Here is a 15,233-nt window from a genome sequence, read left to right as displayed (position 1 = left end):
GAGCGGCTCTGCAGAGACCCATCCCATGCCCTCCCACGTCTGCAGGCAGCTTGCGAGGTCCTCTACCTGCACCAGGGCCTGGGACCACAGCCAGGCTCTTGCATCACTGCCGGTCATCCGTGCTGGCACTCGTGCTGACACTGGAGGAGGCCGGCGGGAGCCCGGGGCACCTCGCTCAGCTCCTGGGAGCTGCTGTATCAGCAAAACCCCAAACCAAAGGCTGCTGGGGGCCGAGGACCACCCGTGCACCCCAATGCCCGTGGTCCCCGGCGGGTGACACCTGCCGCTGCGATGCAGCCCCAACCCCCTGGCACCAGCTGGAGCTGGCCTCCCCGCACCAGGTGCTCCGCTCGCTTCCACCCATGCGCTCATGGAAAGGCGAGCGGTTCCACCGGGGGCTGCCAGCGGCTATAGATAGCAGCAGGTCAGGGCACGGGTATAGATAGTAACGGGAGGGCAGGGCGCAGGTATAGATAGTAACCGCAGGGCTATTTTCAGTCGGGCTGTCACAGCGGACACAGATCCCCTGCCAGGCTCCCGGTGCACGGCTATTTATAGGAGCTGGTCTTTGGGGGGAGGCTGGAGCAAAGCAGGCTGTTCCTCTACCTGCTGGGGCAGGTGCACCTTGCACTCTCCCTTGATCAGAGCGGTCTCCCTTTGCCACCTGAGCACAGGCCCTGTCTGCTCCGCTCCCCAGGGCTGGTGCATCCCTAGACCAGGCTCTGGGGCCTCTCTGACCCCATCGACAACAGGTGTTGGCCTCGAGCAGCTTCTGGACAGGGCTGACAATGGGTGCAGGCGCTGGGGAGACGCTGCGAGCTTCCCTCCCCCGGGCACATCGCCCTGTCCACCTTGCTCCGTGCTGCCAGCTCCCGTCTCAGCCTGGTGCTATGCACCCCAGGGCCAAGCCAGCAAAGTGGGGGCAAGGAGACCCAGGGTGTAGAGGTGGGACTGGGATCCAAAACCCACAGCTGGGGGCTGTATTGCCAGGACCCTGAGCTCCCTAGCCCCTGCCGACGGGCTCCGGTGGGTGAGAGCTGGCAGGGGGGGCACACATGGGGCGAAGACAGTGGGATTTATGGGCAGGCACGGAGCTCCGGTGACTGGCGGTGGGACCCTGCCCAGCAATTAGGGCCTGATTGAGGGGCAGCACCATCCCAGCGGGACCCCAGCCCCGCACCTGGTCCAGGGGGCCCATCAGGAGCGTGCACACGCTGCAGCGTGGCTCCAACACTCGGCCGATGCAAAGGGTGGAGTCGGGCAAAAGCGGGGTGAAGGGGTCCAGGGCGGGGGCACCTGTCCCAGAGCTGGGTGACCATGGGGGGGAAGAGGCCTGGGGGCGGGCGCTCTCCCAGGCTGTTTACAGCCCCGGCCTGCCGGGCGCGGAGTGGAAAGATCTCATTCATTCATTCCGAGTCAGCTCCGGGGGCTGGCGCCCCGCCCCGACCCCCCTCCCGCCCCGGCGCTATATTTACCGGCATTTTCCATGCGCCGCAAGGAAAAGGGAAAACAGGCCGGGTTATTTTAGCACCGGCCAGATTCTTTCCCCCGCCGTGGCCCCGCGTGGCAACAGGTGCCATGGACATATTTAGCCATCGGGGCCTGCAAATAGAAGACAATTTACAATATAGTTTCCTTTAGGCATCTGGGTGCTAGGAATAACCTCCCCGTCAGCCGCGCACGGCGCAGGATCCCCGTGGTGGTGCTGCCGGCCCCGGGGAGCTGACATCAGCAGGGCCCCGGGTCTCTCCTCCCCCAAACGCTTTCCACCCTCCTAGCAAGCAGTGCCCGCGGACTCCCTCTGGGATGCCTGTAGGTAGCCACCAGGCCACGGCTAGGGGGTTTCCATCCCCGCCCTTCGGTTCCCTGCTCTCAGCCCCTTGCAACGGGGATGCTACTACGTCAGGGCGCGCACAGCAAGGGGAGGTGTGATCCCACCGAGTCAGCCGGACCCCTCAGCCCGCACCACCAGCTGTGCTGCCCGGATGCTCCAGCAAAGACCGACCTGGGGACTGACAGCACCCGGGTGCTTAAAGGAAGACACCGCTTGTGCCCCTCAGGTCCTCCCAGGTGCAGGGATGGGGGCACAGACGATGCATGCCCGGAGCCCCCAGCTTGCAGGGCTGAATGGGGCATGCTCCAGCCCCAGCGGGACCCGCCGTGCAGATGTCACGTCCTGCGCACACTGCTTCTAGACGAGCAAGGAAAGCCACGGGAGCCCCCGTGGCCAACCCTGAGCTGGCCATGTCCAGCAGGCCTCTGACGGCCTGGCCGGGCCCGATCGAGTTACCTCCTGCCAGGTGCCCGGGTCTATTTATAGTGCCAGCATGGGGGGAGCCAGGGGCCAAGCCCTCTGCTTCCTGCCCGCTGGGATGGCTCTGGGGGTGCCAGCTGGGGTCTCCGGCTCTTGGGGGACCACCAGCCTTAGTGCAGGGGACCCCTGGGAAGGGGATTTTAGGACAGGAGCTCCAAGAGCCTGTCCGGAGGTGGACCCCGATGCCACGTTGGTGCAGGGGACGCCTGTGGCCCGGTGCCTCCCACCTCCCCTGCTATCAATGGTGGCCTTAGGGGTGCTGGGGCTCTGGTTGAAGAGTCATTTGGGGACCCTTAATTTTGATGAGCCATAAGCAAGCCGGACATTTTCGATTTCAATTTCACTTTGCCCTATCCATGAAACGTATTCATAAATTGAAGAAAGAACAAAGTTTTTAATAACTTCACCCCAAAAACAAATTGTTGCAAAATTTTGGAGCCCCCTAAAGCGTGGGGCCCTGGGTGGTCACCCAGTTTGCCCTCCCCTAAGGCCACTACTGCTGCTATGCATTTGGGGGTTTTCTGAAGTTTTGTGTCTGGGGCTAAATCAGCCAAATCCATTCCAAATTCGCTCGACTGAGCAGAGCTTAATCGCTCCCATCTGCGTGGCACGACCACTGCCGGCAAGTCTCCTGCATCCCAGACTCTTCAGCCTGGGGCTTCACATACTCCCGCATCCACGGTAGGCATCCTATGTGCAAGTCTGGAGGCCTTGGGGTTCAGACGCCCTGAGCCAAAAATGTGAACGGAGATTTGCCCATGAGCAAACCCCCCTCGTCATAAACGATGTAGCCAAGATCCTTGCATTGGGAGGCATTTACGGACTCACCCACGGTGCAAGGGACAGGTCTCCACCCTCAACTACACCGAGTCATTCAAGCCGGAGGAGCAGGGGATTCCTCCTGCCAGGTCACCTGGGTCAAAGCCATCATTGTGCTGTCTCCCCTGCACGCTCTCCGGCTCCGTTGTGCTCAGACCTCGCTCTGCAGCTGAGGCCTGGCTAGCCGGGGAGCACCGTCTCCTGGGTCATCTTGCACCAAGGACTGGTTAGGATGCAGGGCGCACACGCCCGGTGCGCACACAGAGCAGGCTGGAGAGGGGGGCCGGGGCTTGATGCCCCTTTCTGCAGCCAGACGGCACCCCCACCCCACAGCCGGATGAGCTAGCCCCAAGCATGCTCCAGAGTTTATTGCTTTTATTAAATGCCAGGAGGGCACCTGGGCAGGGGCTAGAGGAGCTCTCCAGTGATGGGGCAGCGCCTCACTGATCCCCCAGCACCACGCAGCATCGTACTGCCCAGCCCGGACAAGGAGAGCAGAGTCCCTGGCGCACGGTCCTTGCAAGCGGCACCAGGCTCAGGCAGCCCCGCTGAGCTGGACGGGCAGGCGCGAGGCCCGTCGAGCCAGCTGCAAGGCACAGGGCAAGAGCGGGGATCGCAGTCCTGCCAGGAGAACCGATCTGTCCTGGCGCACAGCTTGCTGGAAGGCGTTCGAAGCCAGCTGCCTGCTCTCCATCCTTGGGCACCCACAGATACCCCCACATCTGGCTGCGATGTGGGTACCGGGCAGGACAGCCAGGCCTCCCCTGTGCATGTGGCTGAAGATGCCCATCGCATGGGCCTTTCCCTCGATAGCCTGGCAGGGCACAGGAAGCTGGTTGCTCTGTCCCCGGCTGCTGGGAGCAGCCCCGGGTGGGCGCATCAGGACGCCGGGCAGCAGCCGGCCTCTTCGTGCCGCGCCAGCAGGGACATGCGGGAGAAGGTCTTGGCACAGGCCCGGCACTGGTACTTCTTGACGTCCGAGTGGGTCTGGAGGTGGGCGCGGAGATTGGAGCGGTCAGCGAAGGCGCGGCTGCAGTGGGAGCAGCTGTACGGCTTCTCGCCTGCAACGGGAGATGCCGTCAGGCCAGCCGCCGGACCCAGCGACCCTCCCACCCCAGGCAGAGAACGGCAACTCATTGCACCCACAGCTCGAACCCCCCAGTCCTCTGCATGGGAACCTCCGCTCCCAGCCATGCCAGGCCCCAATCTTCAGGCTGGGGACCAGGGAGAGAAAGGAGAAGCCATCGGGGCAGCCAACCAGTCACCCACCCTAGTGGGTGGTAGGGGGCTCCCAGGGGGATGTGGGAGCCCCCCAAGGTAGCCGCCGGAGCCTGACACAGGGCCTGGGGGCAGCCAGGATGTCCCATTTCCTGCAAGCCAAATGTTTCCCAGCTGCCAGATGCCCCAAGGTCCTACCTGGGCTGCAGCACATGGGCTTAGGATCCCCCAGGGACACCAAAGATAGGCCCTGGGGATGCCTGCCTTTCCTGGACCCTCCAAACCACCCCCTCCACCCCTCTGCAATGCACACACCCTCTTCATCCTCCGCCATGCAGCCAGGCCAGTCGTTCCCCGCCACCCCCTGCCATCGGGCCCCAGCAAAGTATGAGCAAACCCAGCTTCCCGGGACTGGAAGGCTGACAAAGCCCTGAGCCGAGCCCAGCGCCTCCAGCCAGGAGTCTCGTGGGGGGCAGGGAACGGGGGTCTGCACCCAGCATCCCAGCAGAGCACGCTCCCCCCTGCCCGACCCTGCCAGGAGCCTGCTGCCAGCGGGGGAAGGTGCCCCCAGCCCCGCTGCTGCGTGCCCACCTGTGTGCGTGCGGATGTGGCCCTGCAGCAGCCAGGGCCTGGAGAAGGCTTTCCCGCAGATCTTGCAGAGGCAGGGCAGCGTGTGGGTGCGGATGTGCATCTTGAGGGCACCCAGGCTGGCGTACTCCTTGTCGCAGTGCTTGCAAGCAAAGGATTTCCGGGGGGGCAGCTCGCGGTGCCTGCAGACAGCGGGGTAGGAGGCGCGGCAGTCGCAGCACCCCAGCCGCGGAGGGATCTCACCCGGTGCCCCCACCAGCTTGTCCGGGGTGGCCTTGCTGCCCTCGGCGGGGCTGCCCAGCTCCGGCACCCGTCTCCGAGGCAGGCTCAGCCGGTTGAGGTCGTTCTGGTTGTCCCTGAGGGGGGTGCCCGTGGGCGCGTCTGCCGGGCTGACATCCGGGCTGGGGGGGCTCGGGCCGGGGGTCCCCTTGGCCTCACCCTCCAGCGGGAGAGGCAGGGAGAGGCGGGCGAGGATGGCGCCACGGTCCCAGAGCCGGGCAGCTTCGCAGGGCGCGGAGGGGGGGGCATCCTCGGTCTGGAGGGGGGCAGGCAAGGCCTGCCCGCCGCTGGAGGGACGCCAGCCGGAGCTGCTACCGATGACCTCTGCGGAGGAAGCAAGAGGAGATGAGCCGGACACGCCACCCCACGGGTGGCTGACCCTGCTGTGCTGTGACCCCTGGCCAGGTCCCGAAACACCAGCCCCGATCCCCGAACTCGCCACCCCCAGCCCAGGATGCCAACGCTTTCAGCCCTGGCAGCAGCCTCCCCTTCTCGCGCTGCTGTGCCAGGGACGGGTCCCCCCAAAACAGCCCAAAACGTGGCTCGGGTGGCATCTACCCTGGAGCTGGAAGGTCCCTCCATCCCTCTCCCCGCACAGGTGACGTGCCCCTGGAAACCACGTACGTGACCCCGTCCCAGGTGCTTCCCCTTAAAGCGGGGAAGCTCAGAGCGGCCCCTTTGGCCGGGGGCTGGGACGGGTCCCCTCCACCTGACCCTCTCCCCTAGGGCAGTGGTTTCCAGCCTGGGGTCCACAGACCCCGGGGGTCCTCGGACTGCGTCTAAGGGGTCTGCGAAAGACACCGCTGATCGACCAGGACTCCGTGAATACCCGCAGTGGTGATCCGAAGGGGCCCGCACCTCCCTTCAGACTTTCCAAAGGGGCCGGCAGGGAAAGCTGCCGCACCAGTGGGCCTGGAGCCGTGCCCCCAACGATGCCCACCCAGGGGTCAGCCTCCCTGCCCTGGCACCGGTGGCCTTGAGGGGAAAGAGGGGAGGCTGGTGCGCAGGCATGGAGGAACCCCCCCAGCCCTGGGCGGGGGGCGCAGTTTGTGCCCCAAGAAGTAGGACAGGGCGGGGGTCCTGGTTCATCCCCCTGCCCTCCAGCCCAGGGGTCTCGGCTCATCCCTCCCTGCAGCCCAGGGGCAGGGGTCTCAGCTCCAGCCCCTCCTAGCCCCGGTACCGTGGGCGCGGGAGTGCAGCTGGCCGTAGTCGGGCACCCGGGTGCTGCTCGCCTTCTTCACCAGGAAGGAGCGGGGCATGGCCGGGCGTCCGGGCGGGCGCGGGTTCGGGACCCCGCTGCGCCGCGCGGCCGGGACATAAGGCACCGGCTCATTTGCATGCGCCTCCCGCCGCCCAATCGCAGCGCGAGGCTGGGGAGGGGGTGGGGCTTGCAGCCCTTAGTTCTGCCGTGCCAGCCTTGCCCCGGTGCACGCACGTGTGCACACGCGCACCACCCCCATGCAAGCCCGGGTGCATGGGCGAGACCCCCCCGCCCCCCTGCTGGGGCCCAGGCTCTGCTCTGCCCCTGTGAGCCCAGCTGCAGGCAGGATCAGCCCCCCCCCGAGCCTCAGTTTGCCCCAGCTGTAGCACGGGGCTGCAGGAGCCCCCCAGGGGTGCGTGCACGAACCGACGTAGGCACACGGCCGGGGTGGGAGCTGCCACCTCCCAGCCCATCTGCTCCCCAGGGAGGCACGAGGATTAGGGCCCCTTGGGAGAGCGCTTTGAAGCAGCCGGGCCCTAGATAAGGCCGGAGGATAAGGCTTATCAGACAGCACCCACCTGGCCGCGCTTTCCCAGCCGTCTTGCTGCCGCAGGGGCCGATGCCAGGGTCGTGGGGGCTGGCAAGGCCACGCTCCTTTGCCCGCAGTGAAGCCCAGCGGGTCTGGGCTGGAAAGGCTCCGTCGTGGCTAATAACGCAGCCAGGGAAGCCTTCGCATCTCCTCTGGCTGCCTGCATAGCAAGCCCCCAGGGGCAGGAAGCGAGGGACCGAAGAGTGATGCCCAGCATATACTGGCTCAGATGCCAAGGCAGAGAGTGCCCAAGCTGAAGCGCCCTTCCCTGGGCCTGGGAGGGAGGTGGGTGGGGGCCAAGCAAGACCAGGGACTGAGAACAGGCCCCAAGGCTGAGACCCGGGTGACCCCAAGCTGTCCTTTACCCCCCCGGAGCAAAGAGCCAGCCGGCCCCGGTGCCCTGTGGGTCTACCCGACTTTGACCCCACTCCCCCAAGACGTACACACAGGCAGCTGCGGGATCCCACGGGGCAGCCCCCTGGCCGGGCTAGCAGGGGGTCCTCGCTGGGTCCGCACCAGGGCAGCCAGGAGAGCAGTGCTGGGTGTCCCACCTTCCACCGCCCAACACAGCTGCCTGGTGGGGACTCAGAGGCCTCGTGACCCCCGTGGCAGGGCAAAGCCGGGCTCTCCAAGCGCTGCAGGATGCTTATGCCTCACGCCAAGTTGCGTGCAGCTCCACAGCACTTCTGTGCTGGGGGGCAGGCGCCTGGAGCCCGGGTGGGGGGTGGAGGTGGGCTGTGAGCCCCTTCCCCTGGCCATGCTAAAGGGCCCCTCCTGCATGCATCCCCTTTGCTTGCATGCGATTTGGCACCCTTCTTCCTGCCATCGTTTGAGGCTGGACTGGAGCAGCCAGGGAGATCTTCAGCACCGACTGCCCCCCATGATGCAGAAGGGACTGATTGCAGCTCAGTGCCAGCTCCCCCAGCAACCCAGGCAAGAGGGGTGGCAGCCCTGGGCGCAGGTGGAGAGACTCCAGCCTGCTTCCCTTGGCTGCCAGGGCCTTGAAGTCAAGGACTCTCCGGGCTCAACATCCCCCTTGCCTAAACTGCTGAAGCCTCGCCACGCTGCCCTTAAGCTAGTGGCGGGGCAGGAGCTGGCAGACCTCTGCCCTGTGTGGGGCTTCCCTGCAGGCAGGGCCAGAGGGTCCTTAGCTCTGCAAAGCAAAGGAAACAGGGTCTGGAGCAAGGCAGCACAGCTCTCCTCTCCAGAAAAGTCCCTGTTGACAGAGGTGAGCTGGAGATAAGATTGGAGCTGCCTCCCAGTCATGAGATTAGGCCCCACACAATGCGCCTGTCTGGCAGCAGGCACCGGGGATGATGAAATCGTCTGCCAGGTGCCTTCCCGGCACCGTGGGGATCAGCCCAGGGGTTAATGAGTCAGGGAGCAGCCCACAGACATCAGCTGTCTGTTTGTGAAGGGATCAGGCCCAGCCCCAGCCCCTCCATCACCTGCTGCCCCTCTCCCCCCAGCCAGACACCAGCTCCAGGGTCAGAGCAGCAGAGGCAGGTTGAACACCTGCCCCCAAGCCCGTGTCCCAGGGAAGAGGCAGGCTCCCCATGGCCCCCAGCTGGTACCGACCCCCCCAGAGAATCGGCCCACGGCCCCGCTGGATGAAACTGTATTTATTGAGAAAAAAAATGGTCCGCTACAAATACATCATCGATTGTTTGTCAAAAAACGGATGTCTCGTTAAAAGTCCTAGTCAAATGCAAAAGAGTCACAAAGAACACACGGGAACAGCATGACCGGCTATGATGCCGCATCCGACAGACGACACGCAACACGGGACGCCCCTCCTGCCCCCGGAGGGCAAGACCGCCACCCCCTGCTGCTGTACCAGGAGAGGAAGCCAGCAGTGCCCGGTGCTCAGGGAGCGCCAGGCTGAGCTGGCACCGGGCTGGGGAGTTTCAGGCGTGGGGTTTAAAGTGCTTTATGAAAGCAGGCTGCGCTGCCTGGGGTGGGGGACAGTGGAGGCAGGGTCCAGACACCCAGCTTGCTGCCACCACGGGTCCGAGGCTAATGAACACTGCCACGTTAAGACAGCAGGCAGGGATCCTCAGCTCCGGCCCTTCACAACGCAACCCTCCCTACATACATACATACACACACACGCACACACACCTGGGCTGGTGAGCAGGCTGAACCCCTTTAACCACAGAACCCAGCAGCCCAGAGAGGACCGTCTGGGAAGCCAGACTCCTCTGGGGGGGCTCAAATAAAGGAGGGATATTGCAAGGAAAACCCACAGGCACCCTGCCGGGAACAAGAACTGGCAGGGGGGGCGGAGAAAGCCCCAGGTCGGGAACAGGGCGGCACTGTCCAGCACGTCCCCCACCGGAGAGGCGGTGACTCAGACGCCCAGGGCACTGCTTGGATCAGCCTGTCTCTGCTGAGTGTTTGCCCTCCACTCCGCATTGTATGGAGATCTGGGCTTGTCTGGTGCTGGGGAGGGGGGGAGCAAAGGAACCCACCCAGCAAGGTAGATGGAGATCTGGGCTTGTCTGGTGCTGGGGAGCGGGGGAGCAAAGGAACCCACCCAGCAAGGTGCAGCAGGTGGGACACGACCTCCCAGGGGAAGGGAACTTGCCCTCCCCCCCCACACATCAGAGCCCTGCCTGGCTCCAGCAAGCAACTGCAGAGACCGCCTGGGTCGCACAGCTTTGACCTAGGCCAGGGGAATACGAGTGATGCCCCTACCACGTGCCCAGTGCCTTTCACACAAGAGCCCCAGCAGACTGTGAGAAGGGGTAGGTGCCATCCTGGCAAACCCAAGGACAGTAGTGTCCGGGCAGCGCACGGATAAGGAAACAGAGGCACAGAAGCAAAAAGGCTGCTCTGCTAGCCACTGAAGTAGCCGAGAAGACAAAGGCGCAGCTCTACCCGCTACCCCATGCCGCCTTGCCAGGCATGCTACTGACCCTCCAGTAAGCCTGGCTGCCAAGCTGGGACATGAGGACATGGGCAGGGGTGTCTGCAGGCAGCGGGGGGCTGCACTCCAACAGCATCAAGGTCCAGGACAGGACACAGCGCGCAGGGAGGGCCCCGATCCAGCGGGACAGCTGCACCCCCTGGAGGCTTCTGCTGGGAACGACAAGAACAGCGAACGACCGGACAAAAGCACCCACGAGCCCAAGCCGGGAGCAGCCAGGAGAGGGGGAGCTGGATGGGGCAGCTTTCCCAGCCAGCTCAGCCCTGCTCCTGGGCACACGCCCCGCAGAGCCACGGCCTCGACACCCTGGGAAAGAAGAGGCTACTCTAGGGCATGGAGGGACAGGCATCAGGCTCCCAGTCAAGATGGGAAGCCTGGGGACGAGGGCTTACGTTCCACCTTTGGGAGCCCAGGCTCCCACTAGGAACGGAGGCAGGTGGCACAGGGCTGCGACTAGAGGCCAACAGGTCCAGGCCCCCCTGCCTGCTCCAAGGGCCAGACACCGCGCTGGGGGCAGTGGAGATGAAACCACAGCAGCTGCAGCGCACGGGAAGTAGCATTTCCTGCCCAGCCCTGCCGCCTTTGTGTTTCCTGGTCTGCTTTGCTGGCTGCGCCACTCCAAGGAGAAACATCACAGCTGCTAAAAGCCAGTGTCAGGCTTCAGCCAGATCTGCCCCATACCCCGAGAGGCTCATGCAGCAGCTGGGCTGCAAGGGACAGTGATCTGGGCATCCAGCCGGAGGGCGCAGGGGTGCACAGCCTGGCACAGAGCAGGCCCTTCCTGCTCATGCTGAGGGCACAGGGTGTGCGCTAAATTCTGTTGCAAGCGCCGAAGCAAGCACTGGCCAATGAACATGGGTATCAGCGTAGCCTGTGGGCATTGCAGTGCTTGCTTGGGACCTGCTGCACCCCATCAGGCCCAGAGCTGGCCTCTTCCTCCACCCTATCCCTGCTGTTTCAGGGGACGGCATAACCCCAATCCCTGGCTTTGCTCCTGCTGACAGGCTCCTGATGCCACTTGGGGATTAGAGTCCACCCAGCCACCCACATACTGGCTAAGTCTGCTGGCTGGCAAGGATTCCCTTCTCTCAAAAGCAAATCCTGACAGCTCACGGCAACCAGCTGGGGGGTCCCCATGCTCCAGCTTCACATTCAAAACTTCCAAGGTCCCAATAAAGGATTTGAAAGGGAGCTTTCAGCACCACGAGTGGAAGCACAGGCATCAGAAGCCTAAGCCATAGGTATCCCTTTAAACAGAGATCACTGCAACCATCCCAAAATCTCTGCCTGGTGAGAACCAAAGCAGCCCCACTCTAATGCCTGCCAGGCTCCGGCAGATTGCAGAGACCCTCATCACTACACAGAAGCCAGCTAACACTGCTTGCAGACCAAAAATGGGCTGAAACCTGGAGCTCGCATAATATTGAGTAACTCCTGGCATTGCACCCACTGTCTTGGCCCCAGCTCAGCCGCACGCCAGCCTCAGCTTTCTTTGCAGAGATGCCCAATGGAAAACTCTTGGAGATAAACCAACATGTCTGAAACCAACAGAGTCGCCTTTCTTTCTGTCGCTCAGGCCTCCAGGAAGATAATGCCCTGCTCGTCACCCCCGCCCTCTTTCTCCAACCTGCAGCATGAGCTTTGAAAAATAGACTTTTGTTTTTCTCTTAATAATGTCCCATAAAAATACTCTTGTCCCTAGCCAGACACCAGTATTGCAACATGAAGAGGAGCTGCCGCTTCACCTTGGCCCTAGAAAATGCGAAAAGGTTTCACATGGGTTAATGTAGAAAAATTCAAGAACTCCTTGCATCACAAAAAGCCAGTACAAAACGATCAGGGGGAGAACTGGACTGAAGGTCGTCGGATGGCAGGAGGGCTCAGGGCCTCCCCCTGCTTCTAGCTACAGATTTCCAGTACGCCTGTCCTCACGGCACCGCCGCTGTAGCCCAAGTGCCGCCTTGCTTCTAGTCTGGGCCCACGTGGGGGAGAGCGCGAGCAGTTGCCGTTCAGCTGTGGAGGGCCGGGGTCTCCATCTGTGCCCTTCCCGGGCTCAAACCCCCTCTGCTCCGTGCTTTGGAAAGAGAAAACAGGGGATGAGCAGAGCTCCTGACGAGGCCACGTGGTCCTGAACACGTTGCTAATAGACGTACCGATTAAACTGCAAAGAGGAAGAGAGTAGACGGTGCCCAAAAAGCATCTAGTAATAAATAGATCGATGCATACTCCATTATCCGGATCTGGAATGTCCCAGTGAAGAAACCTGGCAGCAGGGAAGGGTCCCCGTCCTGTCCAGCCAAGGTCGCTCTGGCCCCCACTCCGTCATGTCACTGAAAGCTCCCACCTTATTCAACAAGGTGCAAGGCTGAGAGGATGGGCTGCCTACTCGCTAGAGTATGCCAGGGTGGATGAGCTCCTTGCCTCGCTGGTTACAGTGGCAAGTGGCCAGTGCAGAGGAGGGTGGAAGGTCGAGGGCCCCGCTGCAGCTTGGCCATGGCCATCAGTTCTCAGAGAGGGAGAGCGCCAGCGCAGCTTGCAGTGCTGCCTCCTCGTCAATGCTATAGTCCTGCGAAGGAACGAGACACGCCAGTCAGAGGAGCTGGCACTTCCCCCTGCTGCCCCAGCCCACCTGGGATCTGTCTCTTCAGGGTGCTAAGGGATATGCCCCAGGGCCATGCGGTCCCTGGAGTGTTAGCACCTGCCCTGGGGCAGCGGAGGGAGCAGCAGCCACTGCTTTCCCCATGTAATTCCTGCACTGCAAGACATTGGGGCTGGTTGCTATCCCCTGCATCCAGTTCTTTTGGCTTGCGCGGCTCAGGCGAGCACGGTTACGTCCAGGCTGTGTTCCTGAAGGCAGATGCCCTGCTGGAAAGTGTTGGAACAAGCAGACAGCTGCCAACACCTTCCTTCAGCCTAAAGCTGTGCTCCCTTTAGAGCTAGAACGTGTAAATAACCCTGAGCCTGGTCTCTCCCCTGCAAGACGAACTGGTGCCGGCATGCAGGTGGCTGCCCAAGAGGGAGATGGAACAAGTCTGGCTGAGCCAGGGCTGTTTGTGAGCACTGCCCTCAAGACAGCACTGCTGTGAATACTTCCCCCTACCCCCACTGCCTAGCTGGCAGCTCCTGGCTTCTTTGGGGCCTGGGCTGCCCGCCCACGTAAGCACAGCTCCTCTATCAGCCAAAGTGGAGGGAAGGACCGGGGAGGGCAACATGACAACCTGGCTCATAGTTTCATAGTTGGTCGGGTCGGAAGGGACCTGAGGAGATCATCTAGTCCGACCCCCTGCCATGGCAGGAAAGAGCACTGGGGTCAAACGACCCCAGCCAGGCGTTCGGCCAGTCAAACGACCCCCAGGGTAGGAGCCAGCACCACTTCTTTTGGAAGTTGGTTCCAGATTCTAGCTGCCCTGACGGTGAAATAGCGCCTCCTGATGTCTAGCCTGAATCTACCCTCCGCTAGCTTGTGTCCGTTGTTTCTTGCTCCAGCCAGGGCTCCAGACAGCCTTGCCCCCACCCCAATGCACACGGCCTCCTATGAATCCTGCACATTAGCTCCTGTCACAGTTACTTCTAGACTCATGCCCCTACCCCCAGGGCCGACGGGCCAACCCTTGCAGGCTACGTGTCCCCAACAGCGCACTGTGATCTAAAACCAGACGCTATTTCAGGCCACAACGGGGAAGAGAACAATGATTCCCTGTTAGCTGGTCCCCTCCACCAGGGATCCAGGACCCAGCAGCTCAGTCCCAGAGGGCTCGGCAGGAACGCAGGCAGCTCCTGGGTGCCCGGAAGCGTGGCGAGGTGGGCAGCGGACTCAGGGACCAAACCCAGGCCGGGCCTCGTGTGAGCAGAGTGCTGACTTGCCGCAGACCTACCACAAAGGTGTCGTAGGAGAACTTGTGCCGGTGCAGGAGGTGCTGCAAGAAGTTGGCACTCTTGTAGCTGGGATCCCCCCAGGGCATAGCGGAGCAGACTGGGCACACCTGCGGTGGCAAGGAGAGAGCAGCAGTGACAGGATTGCAGCCTGGGGGAGCCCTGCCCCCTGCTCCCACCAGGCCAGCAGCAGCTCATGCCCATGTCAGCTTCCTGCATGGGCACCGCATGCCATGTCACCCCCCCCACCCCCAAAACCTCTACCTCCCACGACCACACGTCTGGCTGCAGACAGGCACACTCAAGCCACGTACACGCACCGCCCTGAGGAGGCTGCGTTTCTATGCTCTTCCCTGCGGTCTCCAGGCTGAACGGGGTGGGAGGGGAGAGGTCCGGGTCCGAGGTCCGTGCCAAAGGGACCAGGCTGGGGCTGACCCAACGAAGCCGGCTGTACTAAAGGCACACGGCACAGGAGCCCAGCCCACAGCTCATCGAGCGAACAAACCCAACTCTGCACCTGCCTCTCAGACGAGAAACGAGCCCCACATGCAGCTCGCGCTCTGCTCCCGGGAACAGCCGTCCGAGCGCCCCCGGCCAGACGCGCCCTCCTCCCCAGGCTGGAGAGGGCCCCGGGGGGGCCGGGCGAGGCTCACCACTTTGTTGGGGTCGTTGCGGTGGTTCTCCATGCAGTGCTTCACCAGCTCCTGCTGGTCCAGGTTGCGGGCACCGCAGTACGGGCAGACGAACGTGGACCGGTTGGGGATGTTGCTGAAAGCAAAGCGGCGCGTGAGCCGACCGCGGCAACGCACCGAACCTCAGACACCCCCGTCAAAAAAAGCATGGCAGCTCGTTTCTAACAGCCCAATCTGCTGCCTTCTGCCTCGAGGGGTTTCCTCCCAGGCGCGGGGGTGCAACAGGGCTCCCAAACACCGCCCCCCGGACGCTGCATCACCTTTACGGCGGGGTTTAAACGTGGGAGGCTTTTATTATTATTTTTTTTTTTTTTTTTGCAGGCTAAAACCCCCCTGGACGGGAGCCGCTACCTGGGGATGGGCTGGGAGGTGGGGATCACCGGCACGAACTTGGGGCAGTTGGCCATCTGCTCCTGCACCTTGCCGCAGGACGAGACGTGCGCCCTCATCTTCGTCAGCGTCACCTGGGAAGGAGGGAGGGGGAGTCACGCCAAACACCCCTGGCTTTCCACCCCGGGGGAGGGGAGGGGAGGGGAGGTGGGGGAACTTGCCTTCTTGCTGCATCCCCGGCAGGGCGCCTTGTAGGAGGAAAGCTGCTTCTCCACGTTGGAGGCTTTCTCCACCTTCTTGGGGTCGAAGGGCATGCGGCAGAGCGGGCACAGCGGCGACGGCACCTGCAGGCAGGGCTGCAAACACTCCCCGCAGAACCTGCCGGGGGGGAGGGGTGGTCA

The 15,233-nt window shown here is 63.0% G+C and overlaps 2 protein-coding genes across 5 annotated transcripts; both read right to left on the bottom strand.

The window, feature by feature from the left end:
• Nucleotides 1-2,740: 2,740 nt before the first annotated feature.
• On the bottom strand, nucleotides 2,741-6,514 carry SNAI3 (snail family transcriptional repressor 3). Of its 2 annotated transcripts, none has more exons than XM_025209192.1 (3): nucleotides 6,399-6,514; nucleotides 4,943-5,542; nucleotides 2,741-4,120 (listed from the first exon to the last, which is right to left on the bottom strand). In XM_025209192.1, the coding sequence occupies exons 1-3, from the start codon at nucleotides 6,475-6,477 to the stop codon at nucleotides 3,669-3,671; spliced, it is 1,131 nt and encodes a 376-aa protein (XP_025064977.1). In that variant the 5' UTR covers nucleotides 6,478-6,514; the 3' UTR covers nucleotides 2,741-3,668. The 2 variants fall into 2 exon arrangements, with proteins under 2 accessions (XP_025064977.1, XP_006027940.1); XM_006027878.2 differs by having other exon boundaries at nucleotides 3,882-4,194.
• A 3,033-nt stretch (nucleotides 6,515-9,547) lies between these two features.
• Nucleotides 9,548-15,211, bottom strand: RNF166 (ring finger protein 166). Of its 3 annotated transcripts, XM_006027844.3 has the most exons (6): nucleotides 15,054-15,211; nucleotides 14,854-14,966; nucleotides 14,464-14,578; nucleotides 13,813-13,920; nucleotides 12,091-12,503; nucleotides 9,548-12,011 (listed from the first exon to the last, which is right to left on the bottom strand). In XM_006027844.3, exons 1-5 carry the CDS (start codon nucleotides 15,144-15,146, stop codon nucleotides 12,438-12,440), a joined length of 495 nt encoding a protein of 164 aa, XP_006027906.1. In that variant the 5' UTR covers nucleotides 15,147-15,211; the 3' UTR covers nucleotides 9,548-12,011; nucleotides 12,091-12,437. The 3 variants fall into 3 exon arrangements, with proteins under 3 accessions (XP_006027906.1, XP_025064972.1, XP_025064971.1); XM_025209187.1 differs by lacking the exons at nucleotides 9,548-12,011; nucleotides 12,091-12,503 and having other exon boundaries at nucleotides 14,332-14,578; XM_025209186.1 differs by lacking the exons at nucleotides 9,548-12,011; nucleotides 12,091-12,503 and having other exon boundaries at nucleotides 13,828-13,920; nucleotides 14,131-14,578.
• Between the last annotated feature and the right edge of the window lie 22 nt (nucleotides 15,212-15,233).

This window comes from Alligator sinensis, unplaced genomic scaffold (assembly GCF_000455745.1).
Source record: "Alligator sinensis unplaced genomic scaffold, ASM45574v1 scaffold255_1, whole genome shotgun sequence".
NCBI lineage: Eukaryota > Metazoa > Chordata > Crocodylia > Alligatoridae > Alligator > Alligator sinensis.
The sequence above is the reverse complement of the archived record's forward strand: the minus strand, read 5'-3'. Positions and strand labels throughout refer to the sequence as shown.

Excerpts from the sequence above, each read along its gene's own strand:
- SNAI3 (XM_025209192.1), bottom strand. The coding sequence starts at position 6,477 with ATGCCCCGCTCCTTCCTGGTGAAGAAGGCGAGCAGCACCCGGGTGCCC. Across the intron at positions 5,543-6,398 it reads GCTGCACTCCCGCGCCCACG|AGGTCATCGGTAGCAGCTCC; the intron begins GTACCGGGGCTA and ends CTTCCTCCGCAG. Across the intron at positions 4,121-4,942 it reads CCACATCCGCACGCACACAG|ACCCACTCGGACGTCAAGAA; the intron begins GTGGGCACGCAG and ends GCCCACCTCCAG.
- RNF166 (XM_006027844.3), bottom strand. The coding sequence starts at position 15,146 with ATGCCCTTCGACCCCAAGAAGGTGGAGAAAGCCTCCAACGTGGAGAAG. Across the intron at positions 14,579-14,853 it reads ACCTCCCAGCCCATCCCCAG|CAACATCCCCAACCGGTCCA; the intron begins GTAGCGGCTCCC and ends CTTTGCTTTCAG. Across the intron at positions 12,504-13,812 it reads TCTCCTACGACACCTTTGTG|GACTATAGCATTGACGAGGA; the intron begins GTAGGTCTGCGG and ends GTTCCTTCGCAG.